At 43.2% G+C, this 13,055-nt stretch overlaps 1 protein-coding gene across 5 annotated transcripts in view; it reads right to left on the reverse strand.

The window, feature by feature from the left end:
- CNMD (chondromodulin) overlaps positions 1-12,850 on the reverse strand; it is a 36,630-nt gene extending 23,780 nt beyond the window's left edge. For all 5 annotated transcript variants that reach the window (XM_009427019.5, XM_001136784.7, XM_016925344.4 and 2 more), the window contains exons 1-3: positions 12,626-12,850; positions 12,027-12,167; positions 6,182-6,322 (exon numbers count right to left, since the gene is read on the reverse strand). In XM_009427019.5, coding sequence (XP_009425294.3) covers positions 6,182-6,322; positions 12,027-12,167; positions 12,626-12,778 — 435 coding nt within the window. In that variant the 5' untranslated portion in view covers positions 12,779-12,850. The remainder of the gene's footprint in view (positions 1-6,181; positions 6,323-12,026; positions 12,168-12,625) is intronic.
- Between the last annotated feature and the right edge of the window lie 205 nt (positions 12,851-13,055).

Here is a 13,055-nt window from a genome sequence, read left to right on the forward strand (position 1 = left end):
GTGGATCTCCTGAGGTCAGGAGTTCGAGACAAGCCTGGCTAACATGACAAAACCCCATCTCTACTAAAAATACAAAAAAATAAAAAATAGCTGGCCATGGTGGTGCACGCCTGTTATCCCAGTTACTCAAGAGGCTGAGGCAGGAGAATCGCTTGAACTCAGGAGGTGGATGTTGCAGTGAGTTGAAATGGCACCACCACACTTCAGCCTGGGTGACAGAGCCAGACTCCGTCTCAAATTAAAAAAAATGATTCAACAATAGACTATTTCAAGCATCTCAGAACTTGAAGAGAAGTCTTTTGAAATAACCCAGTCAGACAAAAATAAATAAAAAAGAATAAAAAAGGGCCAAGCATAGTGTCTCATGCCTATAATCCCAACACTTTGGGAGGCTGAGGCAGAAGGATTGCTTGAGCCCAGGAGTTCGCAACCAGCCTGCGCAACATGGTGAGACCCCATTTCTACAAAAAAATTTTAAAAATTAGCTAGGTGTGGTGGTGTGTGCTTGTAGTCCCAGCTACTTGGAAGGGAGAAGGATCACTGGTATATATATATATATATCCACAATGGAATACTATTTGGCCATAGAAAAGAATGAAATCATGTCATTTCCAGTAACATGGATGGAACCAGAGGTCATTATGTTAAATGAAATAAGCCAGGCACAGAAAGACAAATGTCATATGTTCTCTCTCCTATGTGGGAGCTAAAAAAGTTGATCTCATGGAAGCAGAAAGTAATGATAGATACCAGAGGCTGAGAAGGATATATGGGTGGAGCTGGGGGAATGAAGACAGGTTGGTTAGTGGGTGGTACAAACATGCAGTTAGACAGAAGAAATAAGTTCTAATGTTCAGTAGCAGAGTGGGGTGACTATAGTTAGCAACAATGTATTGTATGTTTCAAAGTAGCTAGAAGAGAGGACTTGAAATGTTCCCAACACATAGAAATGAAAACCAAATACCCTAACATTATCATTACACATCCTATTCATGTAACAAAATATCACATATATCTCATAAATATATAAAATATTATGTAACAATTTTAAAAAGGCAAATTAAAAAATCACCTGGGCCGGGGTGGTGGCTCACGCCTGTAATCCCAGCACTTTGGGAGGCCGAGGCAGGAGGATCACGAGGTCAAGAGATGGAGACCATCCTGGCCAACATGGTGAAACCCCATCTCTACTAAAAATACAAAAATTAGTTGGGCGTGGTGGCGTGCACCTGTAGTCCCAGTTACTCGGGAGGCTGAGGCAGGAGAAACCCAGGAGGCAGAGGTTGCAGTGAGCCAAGATCACACCACTGCATTGCAGCCTGGTGACAGAGCGAGACTCCATCTCAAAAAAAAAAAAATTCACTTGGAGGACTTGTTAAATTAAACAGTGTTGTGCCCCACCCCCAGTTTCCCATTCAGTAGGTCTGGGGTGGGGCCTAAAATCTGCATTTCTAACAAGCCAAGTGATGCTCCACTGGCAGCCTGAGGAATACACGTGGAGAATAACTGCTTTCTCTTATGCTACCTCCTGTAGGGCTGCTGCTCTTATTTGGCATGTAAATTTAGGACTCAGTTTGAAAAACAGAAGGCAGGGAGGGAGATGATGCCTTCTTATGTGACATTTTCTCTTAACTTCAAACACATCCCCTGAATGTGAGATGTGTGGAGGGAACGCAAACATCTCCGTCACCATATCCCCAAAGGGGAAAGCTGATTCTACTGAATGATTCGCAGCACTGAATGGGAATCTAGTGTTAAGTTGGTTCTGACAGTCGACACACCGCAGGGAGAACTGAAACCCCCATGGGGTAGGAAGTGTGGGAAAGAATTCACACATATTAACCACCGTGTCTAGCAAAAACTCCACATCAAGCAGCCAGATATATTAAGAGATTAAACAGAGGGAACTAAAAGAAGCACAAGAAAGCCAAGCAAACCTCCTGTTTTTGCAAACAAACAGGCTTTAGAAGCTGGTGGTAATGAAGAAATTTGCTAGCAAGGGTGATGAGTGGAGAGTCCAAGAATCTAACATTCTTTTTTCAAAACAGTGACGTAATCTTACCTTGGCTGCACATTTTTTTCTTTCTAAGGTATCTCATCTATTTCTATGGCTTAAACCAGAGGTTCCCAAGGATGGTAGGAGTTCGTGTCCCCAAGAGGGCACTTTAGAAATCCTTGGAGAAGTTTCTTGTCACAAAGATTGGGGGCACTCCTGACCTTTATTGCACAGGGCCCAGGGATGTCAGGTCCTGCAGAGCCTGGGACAGTCCTGAAGAACTAATTGTCCCGGGTTGGAGGAAAAAAACCTGTTTGTAAATATCAGTGTCTAGAACCCAATGTTGTTTTATATGTAAACACAAAGTAATTTTTGGCATAGTCTTAATGTACAACAAATTTCCTAGGAATGCAATTACTGTGAAATGGAGAGAAAACAGTACTTTTCTTCACTGTTTGAGAAAATTACATAGCATTTAAATTGCCAACACACACTTGTGTCTGTCTGCATTTTGGGCTGTGGCATTGACAGTCATTCAGCTACTACTATAAGTGTTTGACTTTATATCTTCTAGTGCATCTGGCTGAACATTTACATATGAAGTCCATATTTTTAATATAAATTAGTTTCATTTCATTTTTCCTTTACCTTATAGTTGGAGGCTGAATTGACAGGTTATGCTGTCTTTACTTTCTCTAGCTTTTTAAATAAAAATTTCAAATATTCACAAAATTAAAAGGATTATACAGTGAACCCCCATATGCCCATCAGTTTATTCTTTCAATTTCTTTTTTTTTTAAATTTTATTATTATTATACTTTAAGTTTTTGGGTACATGTGCACAATGTGCAGGTTTGTTACATATGTATACATGTGCCATGTTGGTGAGCTGCACCCATTAACTCGTCATTTAGCATTAGGTATATCTCCTAATGCTATCCCTCCCCCCACCCCACAGCAGTTCCTGGTGTGTGATGTTCCCCTTCCTGTATCCATGTGTTCTCATTGTTCAATTCCCACCTATGAGTGAGAACATGCGGTGTTTGGTTTTTTGTCCTTGCGATAGTTTGCTGAGAATGATGGTTTCCAGCTTCATCCATGTCCCTGCAAAGGACATGAACTCATCATTTTTTATGGCTGCATAGTATTCCATGGTGTATATGTGCCACATTTGCTTAATCCAGTCTATCATTGTTGGACATTTGGGTTGGTTCCAAGTCTTTGCTATCGTGAATAGTGCTGCAATAAACATACGTGTGCATGTGTCTTTATAGCAGCATGATTTATAATCCTTTGGGTATATACCCAGTAATGGGATGGCTGGGTCAAATGGTATTTCTAGTTCTAGATCCCTGAGGAATCGCCACACTGACTTCCACAATGGTTGAACTAGTTTACAGTCCCACCAACAGTGTAAAAGTGTTCCTATTTCTCCACATCCTCTCCAGCACCTGTTGTTTCCTGACTTTTTAATGACTGCCATTCTAACTGGTGTGAGATGGTATCTCATTGTGGTTTTGATTTGCATTTCTCTGATGGCCAGTGATGATGAGCATTTTTTCATGTGTTTTTTGGCTGCATAAATGTCTTCTTTTGAGAAGTGTCTGTTCATATCCTTCGCCCACTTTTTGATGGGATATTCTTTCAATTTCTAAGGCTTTTTGTTATATAAATGGGCATTCAGTCCGAGGGGGTTGGCTTAAAGCAACAGCACTGGTGCTTGTGAGAGTATAACTAGAATGTAACCCATAAAGTATGAATGAACTTGGGTTTTCTATCTCTCAGGGTGGAGAGCCTGGAGCACTTTTTTCAGTGCTATCCTCCGTCGGGGGTTGTTTTCTTCCACTGGGTTCTACTAAAATCTTGGTGGGGTCCTGGACGAACTGGGGAGACTGTTCATTTACAATTCAAAACCTTTTATAATCTAGCCCCACCTGCATCCCCATCTTTTTTCCTTCCCCAAGTTGGGCTGAACTGGGCTACTTAGAATTAGAACCCTGGAGCGACACTGCACATTCATGTTCACTATTTTTCCCTGGGCCTGGAGAGCCTTCCCCTACCTGTCTGACAGTTGAAATCCTAATTATTCTTCAGGACCTGATTGGGTCATCACTACCTCTGTAAGACCTGCTCCAGTCCCCTATTCAGGAAGGATGTTTCCTCTCTGTTCATAACTCATTGGAACACGTTTTCCAAGCTAACCGGAAGCTATTTCTGTGTGTATGTCTGCCTCCTGAACTGAACTGAAGGGTCCTTGAGGGAAGAGTCAATCATTTTTGCATTCCGCCTGCTTAGCATCATCCCTTGCACACAGTATGTCTCAATAAATGCTTCTTGAATTTGACTGTTGATTCAAAATACAGGAGAAAGTAATAGTGTAGGTACCATAGTGGCTGATTCATGTGTTTTCAAAAGTTCAGGCTTGTTTAAACCCATAACAGGTTCTATCCATCCAAAAAATGTTCTACTCACCAGTTCTGACTTAGAGAAATGTGGAAGCTATCAAAGAGAATTGATCAGTTTATAAAATATCTATGGCCCTGTTGGTCTATGAGAACAAAACACAATCGATACCATTATTAGAAAAGAACCAAAGGATTATAAAACAGAAATATAGGTTTGGGATTAAAATATGTTAAAAGAATATTTTTGATACATGAACATCTCAAGAAAGATGAATCTTTTCTTATTCATCTTTGTAGCTCCCTTTGCATATCTTAATATTGTGGCACACCACAGGCATTCAATTTCTGGATTGAATAATGTGTGTTGGGGAGTCACATTTTATTAGTTTATATTGAGTAATACAAAGAAAAAATGATTTTACCCTGTCCTGGGTCTTGCAGTAAAAGCCTTTAATAAGTGCAGAGAAATTATACTTGTGCAATGAGCAGAATCATCTGCAAAGCTATGACTAAACAAAGTGCATCTGGGCACATACAGAGCAGCAGAGGCTGTCCCCAGGGCAGAGACCATTCTGAACATAGTCCTTGTCATGATCAAATAATATCTGACATCCCAGTAGCTCTAATGTTAGCATCTGTTGGGTATTCAAATGGACTTATGAGGTATATTTTGGTACCAACAAGAGGAGTGCTTTCACTCAAATGAAAAGCATCTTTAGCTTTTCTCATCAATCAGAGGAAGATGGGTCGATGAGGTGTTTGTGGACCAATAAACTAACAGAAGAGACATTATTTTCAAGAGGCTTTTTTCATTATGAAGTTTCACCTACTCCATCTGCAGATTTAACAGGAGTACACAAATAGTGATGCCTCTTCCTTATAGTAAAACATGAAAGAGCATAAAATATTTATGTTGGCCAACAGGAAATTTGGCTTGAAGTGACACTTTGGTTTGCAGATGTACACCGAAACATTGCTGCACAGCTTAATGTCTCAAATTGCCTGTAAACGAAATTTTTGTTAAAAAATCAAAACAAAACAGTCTCCTTTTCAAAGGAGATGTGAATGTTTTATCTCTAATATGCTATGGTAATATGCTATGGTCAGAAAACATATGCTATAATAGGAGAATTTGCTCATGGTCATTTTCTGGATTAAATAGGAAATTGGAATTGAGAAAAGTATGCAAATAGATCCCACCTGTTGTTGATGAGATTATTAGGTCATTAAAATTTCCCTCTTCTTCAGAAATTTAAATTTCAAATCTTGCAGCATTCTTGGATTGTTTTGAGCATTTTATTCATCATGTTACAGAAATCCGCTTGAAAAGAAATAGCTCCTTCAAGTCTTTCTGCCAAGATTTTATATAATTCCAAGAAGAACCTGCTCTTTTCAATGCTACGGTATTGTGGTTTTTTTCTTCCAGTTTTAAAAATCAAGTTTTATTTTGATTTCTAGGGACATACCTTTAATTTCCTAGAAGTAAAAAAATTTTTTCAAAACAGCTAAATCCTTATGTACATGAATTCAATAAAGGTGGTTCTTTTTGTTTTTGGTATTTTACAACTGAAGTGTTGTTTTTTTCTTTTGCAAATATGAAGGACAAAGTCTGGTCCTTTCTCAGAGAGAATATGCTACATGTAGTGGATTAGTGGCACTACAACTGCTATAAAGAACAGTTACCATTTGGATGTGTGTGAGAAACGCTGCTTCTCCTTGAATTAGAAAAGTCCTGCAGGCTTGCCTGGTTAAATTCTCTAAATGCATGAAATATACTTACATTCTGGAAATCATTAACTTCAATTGCTTCTTCAGCTCCACTTCCCATTTTAAAGGTCTCCAAGTTGTTCCCAGCGTCTATTTCCATTGACCCATCTTGTAATTTCCCATTGATACTCATGGTGTAATGGACATTGTAAATCTGAAAGTGAGCATAAGAGTTAGTGATGCTTTCTTTTTTGAGCAATTCAGGGCTTATCTTTAGAAGGGCAGTGTATGAGGTAGCGTCCATATGTTTCAGAGATACATGAGATAGTCCTTAATAATAATACATTTATATATGACGACTTCATTCATACAACAATCAGTTAATGCAATGATTTCCTTAAAAATACCTTAAGAGTAAAGACTTTGGTTGCCTCTGACACCTATTCCAATAGCTCCATAATTTGCAATGCTGGCTGTACTTTAGAAGCATCTGGGTAGACTCTCTGGGTACCATGCCTGGGTTTCACCCTGGACAAATCAAATCAGAAGCTGTGGGAAGGGCGCTTGGGCATAGGTCTTTCTTTTTCTAAAGCTCAATTCTATTATGCATCTGGGTTGAGCACTATTGATGGATAAATGGAAATTGAGGAGGCAGAAGGTTAATTGGGCTCCCAGCTGAACACGTCTGCAGTGGCACCTCAGTTTCACAAGTTGTTTTCATCCTTTGGTCAAGATTAGGCATGCAGTGTCTCAGGTATATGGTATATGGTATATGGTATATGGTATATGGTATTAGGTATATGGAAAGGACTGCAGACAGGACCAGGGTATGCTTGATATAGAGCAGCATGTGTGGAGAGGAAGGCCAATGTGCACGTTTGTTTCAGCTCAAAATGGTAGTACTCCCTGAACGACTCTATGGGGCAGGCCCATGGTGCTGTAGGGCATTTTGTTATGAGATGTGTGGGGAGTGTGGAAGAGGGGAAGGGACCTGGCACTGCAGAAGAGCATCGGTCCAGTAATCAGGAAAACAGGTGGCCACACAACTCATCTCTGGATCTTGTGAGTTGCCACGAGTGTATAATGAAGTTGGACCTCATAGGTGGCTTTCATCTATGTCCTTAGAACTGTTGGGATCTCCCGGGGATGGCCTAGAGGTGAGGATGGCACTGTGGCACTCTGTTCTCTCCTGTCCATCCATAGTCTAACCAGAGTGGCTCTGCTTTTTCTGTCTTATGTGTTGCATTTCTGAGTAACATTTTGTTAGAAAGACAAATTTCAATACTTAAAACATTTTTTTTTAAAGTTTGCCACTAATTAGCTGACCTAAAGGGCTCAGACACCTGATTACTGCACTGGTTTCAAAATAACTCAGACGCTGCTCCTGCTCAGTGTGCTGCTGTCCTGGTAGACCTTTCTGTGTGGCAGAGCTAGGAGGTGGGTTTCTTTGTTTTTTGGATTTAGATGCATAGGTATATCTATATATCTTACATATGATATATTACATATCATGTATAAATTATAGATGTATATATACACATATATATAAATCTTTAAAGTGGAGGAATGAGAACTGATGAAAAACTGTTGCTACTTAATGTCAGGTCAGCCAGTCAAAACTGCAAATAGCTCAGATCCAATTCAAGTCTGATTTTTCTTCCTCATTATGAAGAGTGACTGCTACATGCACAAACACTGGAAAAAGGATCTGTTATTGTTGGATCCATTTCTTGAAGAAAACTCATTATTACAAGACCCACAGTGCACTATTTTATTATCAGCAGAGATACAGAAATGGCTTTGCTATCCAGCACCCTTTTAGGAACAGCATTCATTCAGCAGGACAGAAAATACCAGTGTCCTTTTTCAGCTCAACCATCCCTCATTGCCCCTCCTTCCCTGTCTCTTTCTGAAGAACTTAGATGTCTGCAATTTACTGTCTCCTAGGCTTCCCTGATCACAAGAACCACTCCTGGGGGTTCTGATTTAGTGGAGCTAGAGCACAGCCCACCAGTCTCTTTTCCCCTTTCCCCTCAGGTGGCCTTTATGATCAGCCAGGTTTGGGAAACCTGTTTTCTTTGGCTGAGACGGGACTCCTGCAGGTGAGGTTTGGAAAGAAGGCTCTTTTCTGTCCGGTGCTCTCTGAGCAGCCAGTGTTCATATGGGTCAGTGATGACTGTCAGAAGGAGCCTGGCAGGAAACACCCATGTGAGTGTCTTCCACTCATGTGACAAGAGGTTCTCTGTGTTTTTTTTTTAAAGAACATTGCGCATAAGCTTTTACTAGTAAAGCAATGCAACATTTAAGAACATAACCATTTCTAAATTCTTAGCAGTTCTTAAGGAGATAAGGTTGTCACACTAGAAGAGTGGCCTGTGGTTTGAATTTCACATTCCTCCACCACTACCCCTGGCTGTCTTCTCCCCAGAAAGCCTCCCTAACTAGGTGCAGGGATATCCAATCTTTTGGCTTCCCTGGGCCACAGTGGAAGAAGAATTGTCTTGGACCACACATAAAATACACTAACACTAACGATAGCTGATGAATTTTAAAAAAAAATCTTAAAAAAAAAAAAAATCTCATAATGTTTTAAGAAAGTTTACGAATTTGTGTTGGGTTGTATTCAAAACTGCCCTGGGCCGCATGCAGGACCACCGATTGGACAAGCTTGACCTAGGGCATCTTGGTTGTGCAGCTGCGGCCCACCTTTTTTTTTTTTTTTTTTGAGATGGAGTCTTGCTCTGTCACCCAAGCTGGGGTGCAGTGGCACAATCTCGACTCACTGCAACCTCCGCCTCCCAGGTTCAAGCCATTCTCCTGCCTCAGCCTCCCAGGGAGCTGGGACTACAGGCATGCGCCACCACGCCCAGCTAATTTTTTTTTTTTTTTTTTTTTTTATTGAGACGGAGTCTTGCTCTGTCGCCCAGGCTGGAGTGCAGTGGCGCAATCTCCGCTCACTGCAAGCTCCGCCTCCCGGGTTCACACCATTCTCCTGCCTCAGCCTCCCAGGTAGCTGGGACTACAGGCACCCGCCACCAGGCCTAGCTAATTTTTTTGTATTTTTAGTAGAGACACCGTATTAGACAGGATGGTCTCGATCTCCTGACCTCGTGAGCCGCCCGCCTCGGCCTCCCAAAGTGCTGGGATTACAGGCGTGAGCCACCGCGCCCGGCCTTTATTTGCATTTTTAGTAGAGATGGGATTTCACCATGCTGGCCAGGCTGGTCTTGAACTCCTGACCTCAAGTGATCCTCCTGCCTTGGCCTCCCAAAGTGCTGGGATTACAGACGTGAGCCACCACGCCTGGCCTGCAGCCCACCTTTTATGTGCACTGCGCCATCTGCATGGGGACAGCAGTGAAGCTGTCCCCCTCCTGAAGCTACTAGGGGAGGATGTGGGGGGAGGAGGCAGTCCAGTTTCTAACATACTAGACTCTGAGCTGGGGACGAGGCTGGGCTGTTGGAGCAGCAATTACCTTATCTGCTCTAAGTCCATGGAGCTGTGGACACCCAAGGCTATTTTTATCCAAACAAGATGAAATTTATTATTTGCCAAAATTCTGCTCAATATGGTGCCTTTTACAGCCAAGGATATTTGCTAATGAGTTTTTAATAAGGCCTATGTTCTATAAGATTAATTACATAATGTTTGGGAAAATGTCTAGAAAAATTAGTCTGAGAGGAAAGGCCCCAAGCAATGATCTCCTTCCCTCATCTCACAGGGTGGGGTTGTCAGTTATCTCATATTGGTGGAAATTTCCCATATTTCAATGCCTTGTTCCATTTACAATAATGTGGATGAAAAATGGCCTCAATATTGGAGCCCAGTTCAGTTGTCCCCTGATTATTATTACTCCGGTGCTTCATAGTCCTCCAGCTAAATTTCAGTAAACCTGTCCTAAGGGGATTTACCCACATGAAAAGGATAGGAGGTGAATTACAGCTGGTTCTCCTCTATAAACCAATATAGAGGAGCCGAGGCACAGATAATCCCCAAAGAGTGGATAATCCATTTGGTTTGACAAGTCTTTCTGTTTGACAAAGACTTACCTTTTTTGATTACGTTTTGTCTGAGCTATTTAGATTTGTATTCAGGCAAAGCAGACCTGTGCATGTGCTATGCCTAGATGGTGCCAAAGTTACTCTATTTAGTATTTTGTGATTTGTTTTTCATACTTAAGTCATATGGATCAGGGAGAAAAAAACTATCATGATTTTCTTCATTCTCCTGTCTGTATAGGATATAGCAATAATTTTGATTGTTGACAATAAAATGTGATTCACTATTCCTCTGAATTCTTAGAATTTAATACTGCTTTCCTGAACCAGACAACCAACCATCTTGCAGTAAAGTAAAATATACGAAAAAAGGGAGCTGTGCTTATTCAGTATGATTGTTTAATCTCTCTTTTTAGAAGCCTGTCAGTTAGTGATGTTTACCTTGAATAATTAAATGACAAATGGTATTCATTTTAAAATATATCATGTCCAGAATCTTTACCAAAAAAAAAGCATAGCTATTGTTATCCCCCATTGACCTATACCATTGAGGCTTTGTTATTTAAAAGATAGCATTTACATTCTAAAACCACAGAATTTCCCAAAGAGATGACAATCTAAACCCTGCTATTAATGGAGATGTAGATATTGAAATCATTCTCTTATTCACATTTGCTGTTTCAAACATGAGCATCTGGCCCACCTTCTATATTTAAAATACAAATACATTAAGGCACTTTTCAAATACCCAGAAAATACAGTGCAATTCTGATCTTACAAATCGATGCTTGTAAATTTGATATAGTCTCTAAAACAGACTCGGTGCTAAATGGCATGCTTATCTACATTAGACATTTGAGTTAAAAATACAAATTATGCAGTGACTGCAGAAGATGTGATGTGTAAAATGGTTGAATTGCTTTCAGCACCATTTTCTGTAAGTACTGGAATTCGTTCATGCTTTGCATTTCATGGTAGGAGAGAGGAAAAAACAGCAATCACCAATCCTCTGAGGATAGTGATTATGAAAGAGCCCTTTGTGTGTGCCCTGGAGATGGAATTCTTTTCCATTAGTTGAAATAAGCTTATACCAGACCTGGCAGTGGTCATCAAGATAAAATGCCCCCTTTTACATAGGTGAACACTTTCAGAGTATTTAGAGAACACACTGGAGCTCTGCCCAGTCAACTTAGAAACAGTCTTTATACTCCTCGAGAGCCGTGGAGCTTTAAAATAAATAGTTGCATACAAAGAAAGTAGGACAGCAGTTAGTAAAACACCTACTATTAAACCACATGTGACGACTAGGCCAGAATTAATTGTTAAAGAGATTTTCCACCTTTAAGGAAGTTAGACGTTTTGTTTGTTTGTTTGTTTTTTGTTTTTGTTTTTGTTTTCCAGAGAGAGAAGGGAATGTTCATGGCTAGGTCACAAAAAAACCTTCTGAAAGGCAAAAATTCCTTCCCAATGGGTCTGAATATGGGTCTGAATATTCCTCCACTATCTTTGTCCTGGATTTTACACCCACAGCCTTTCTTAGCAGGGACAGGCCTTAGAGATCGTCCAGTTGCATTTTTTCCCTTCAGGACGAGTACACTGAGGCCAAAAGGTGACGTGCCTTCCCCACGGTCGCGCCACTGCTTAGTGGGAGATGAGCCGAGAACGGCCTTTCTCGGACCGTCCACTACATTCTCCCCTACTCTACGCTTCAATCGTCTCCCGTGAAACCTTCACTTGCTTTTCTACAACGTTGACCTAAGGCGGAAAGCCGCGTGCCAGAGTGGGATGGGAGAGGGGAGCTCACGCTGGGCCCGAGGGGCCCGCCGGCAGCCGCGCGCCCCTCGCCGGCCCGCGCTCGGGCTCCCCCTAGGGGCACCATGGGCGACACGGGGGTCCCCGCGCGCCGCCCTCTGGACTTACGTGACTGTCGCTCCCCTTCCAGAAGTAGAAGGCCCCGATGGCCCCGAAGAGCAGCAGCACAGCTCCCGAAATGAGGACCACGGCTCCCACCTTGAGCAGCCGCGCGGGGCTGGAGGGCTTCACCGTCAGCGTAGCGTACGCCTGCGGGCCGGGGCGGGAGAGGGACCGTCGCGTTTGTGCCGCCAGCACCTGCGGCCCCCAGCGCACCCGGGCCCCACGCGGTAGCCCCCAGGGAGTGGGGAGTCGAGCAGGAAACAGCTCGCCCGGGCTCCTACGGGTGCCCCTTTCGCCGCGCTCCCTCCCGAGGGTCCTTTGCGGTCGGGCGTGGAAGTGGGATGAGCAAACCCCACAGCACAGGGCCTTCGCCCCAGGACCTGCACCCTCTACCGGCCACGGGACGTCCCTCCGCACCCGCCTGTGGATGCCGTGACCCCTGCACACTCATACGCGTGGGGCGACATCCCACCCACACATTTGGGACCCAAATTTATCCCCCCGCCAACACACCCATTCGGTGGCACGCACCCCTGAGTCCGAACTGTGGAACCTGATACTCACACAACCCGGGCCCTGCGTGTGGAATCCCTGGCGGTACTCACCGGGGGGCTGCAGAATTCCACGTCATCAGGTCCCACCAGGGCAATGGGAACTTTGTCGGAGTTCTCTGTCATGTTTGCGGCGGGAGGAGTGAGGCACTCGGAGACTCCTTGGGCGCCCTGGGATCCGTCCCGCTGCCCCGACGTGCAGGGCATTTCAACGCCGCGCGCACACACGGTGCACGGTCCCGCCTGGGCCAGCCCAGCGGTCCCCACCCCTTCCAGCGCCTCACCTCTCTCCTCCCTTCTCTCTCCCGCCGCGGGCAGCTCGTCCTGCACTCCCGGATGCCCCCTTTCCTCCTCACTCTATCCTGTCTACTGGCCCCCCAAACAGCATCCCGGTGACTCTGAAATGTGTGGGGGTGGTTGCATCCCTCAGAGCGGGATGCTGAATCCTGGGACCCAAAGAAATACTCAAGTGCCAGAGCAATTA

Source organism: Pan troglodytes, chromosome 14 (assembly GCF_028858775.2).
Source record: "Pan troglodytes isolate AG18354 chromosome 14, NHGRI_mPanTro3-v2.0_pri, whole genome shotgun sequence".
Taxonomy (NCBI): Eukaryota; Metazoa; Chordata; class Mammalia; order Primates; family Hominidae; genus Pan; species Pan troglodytes.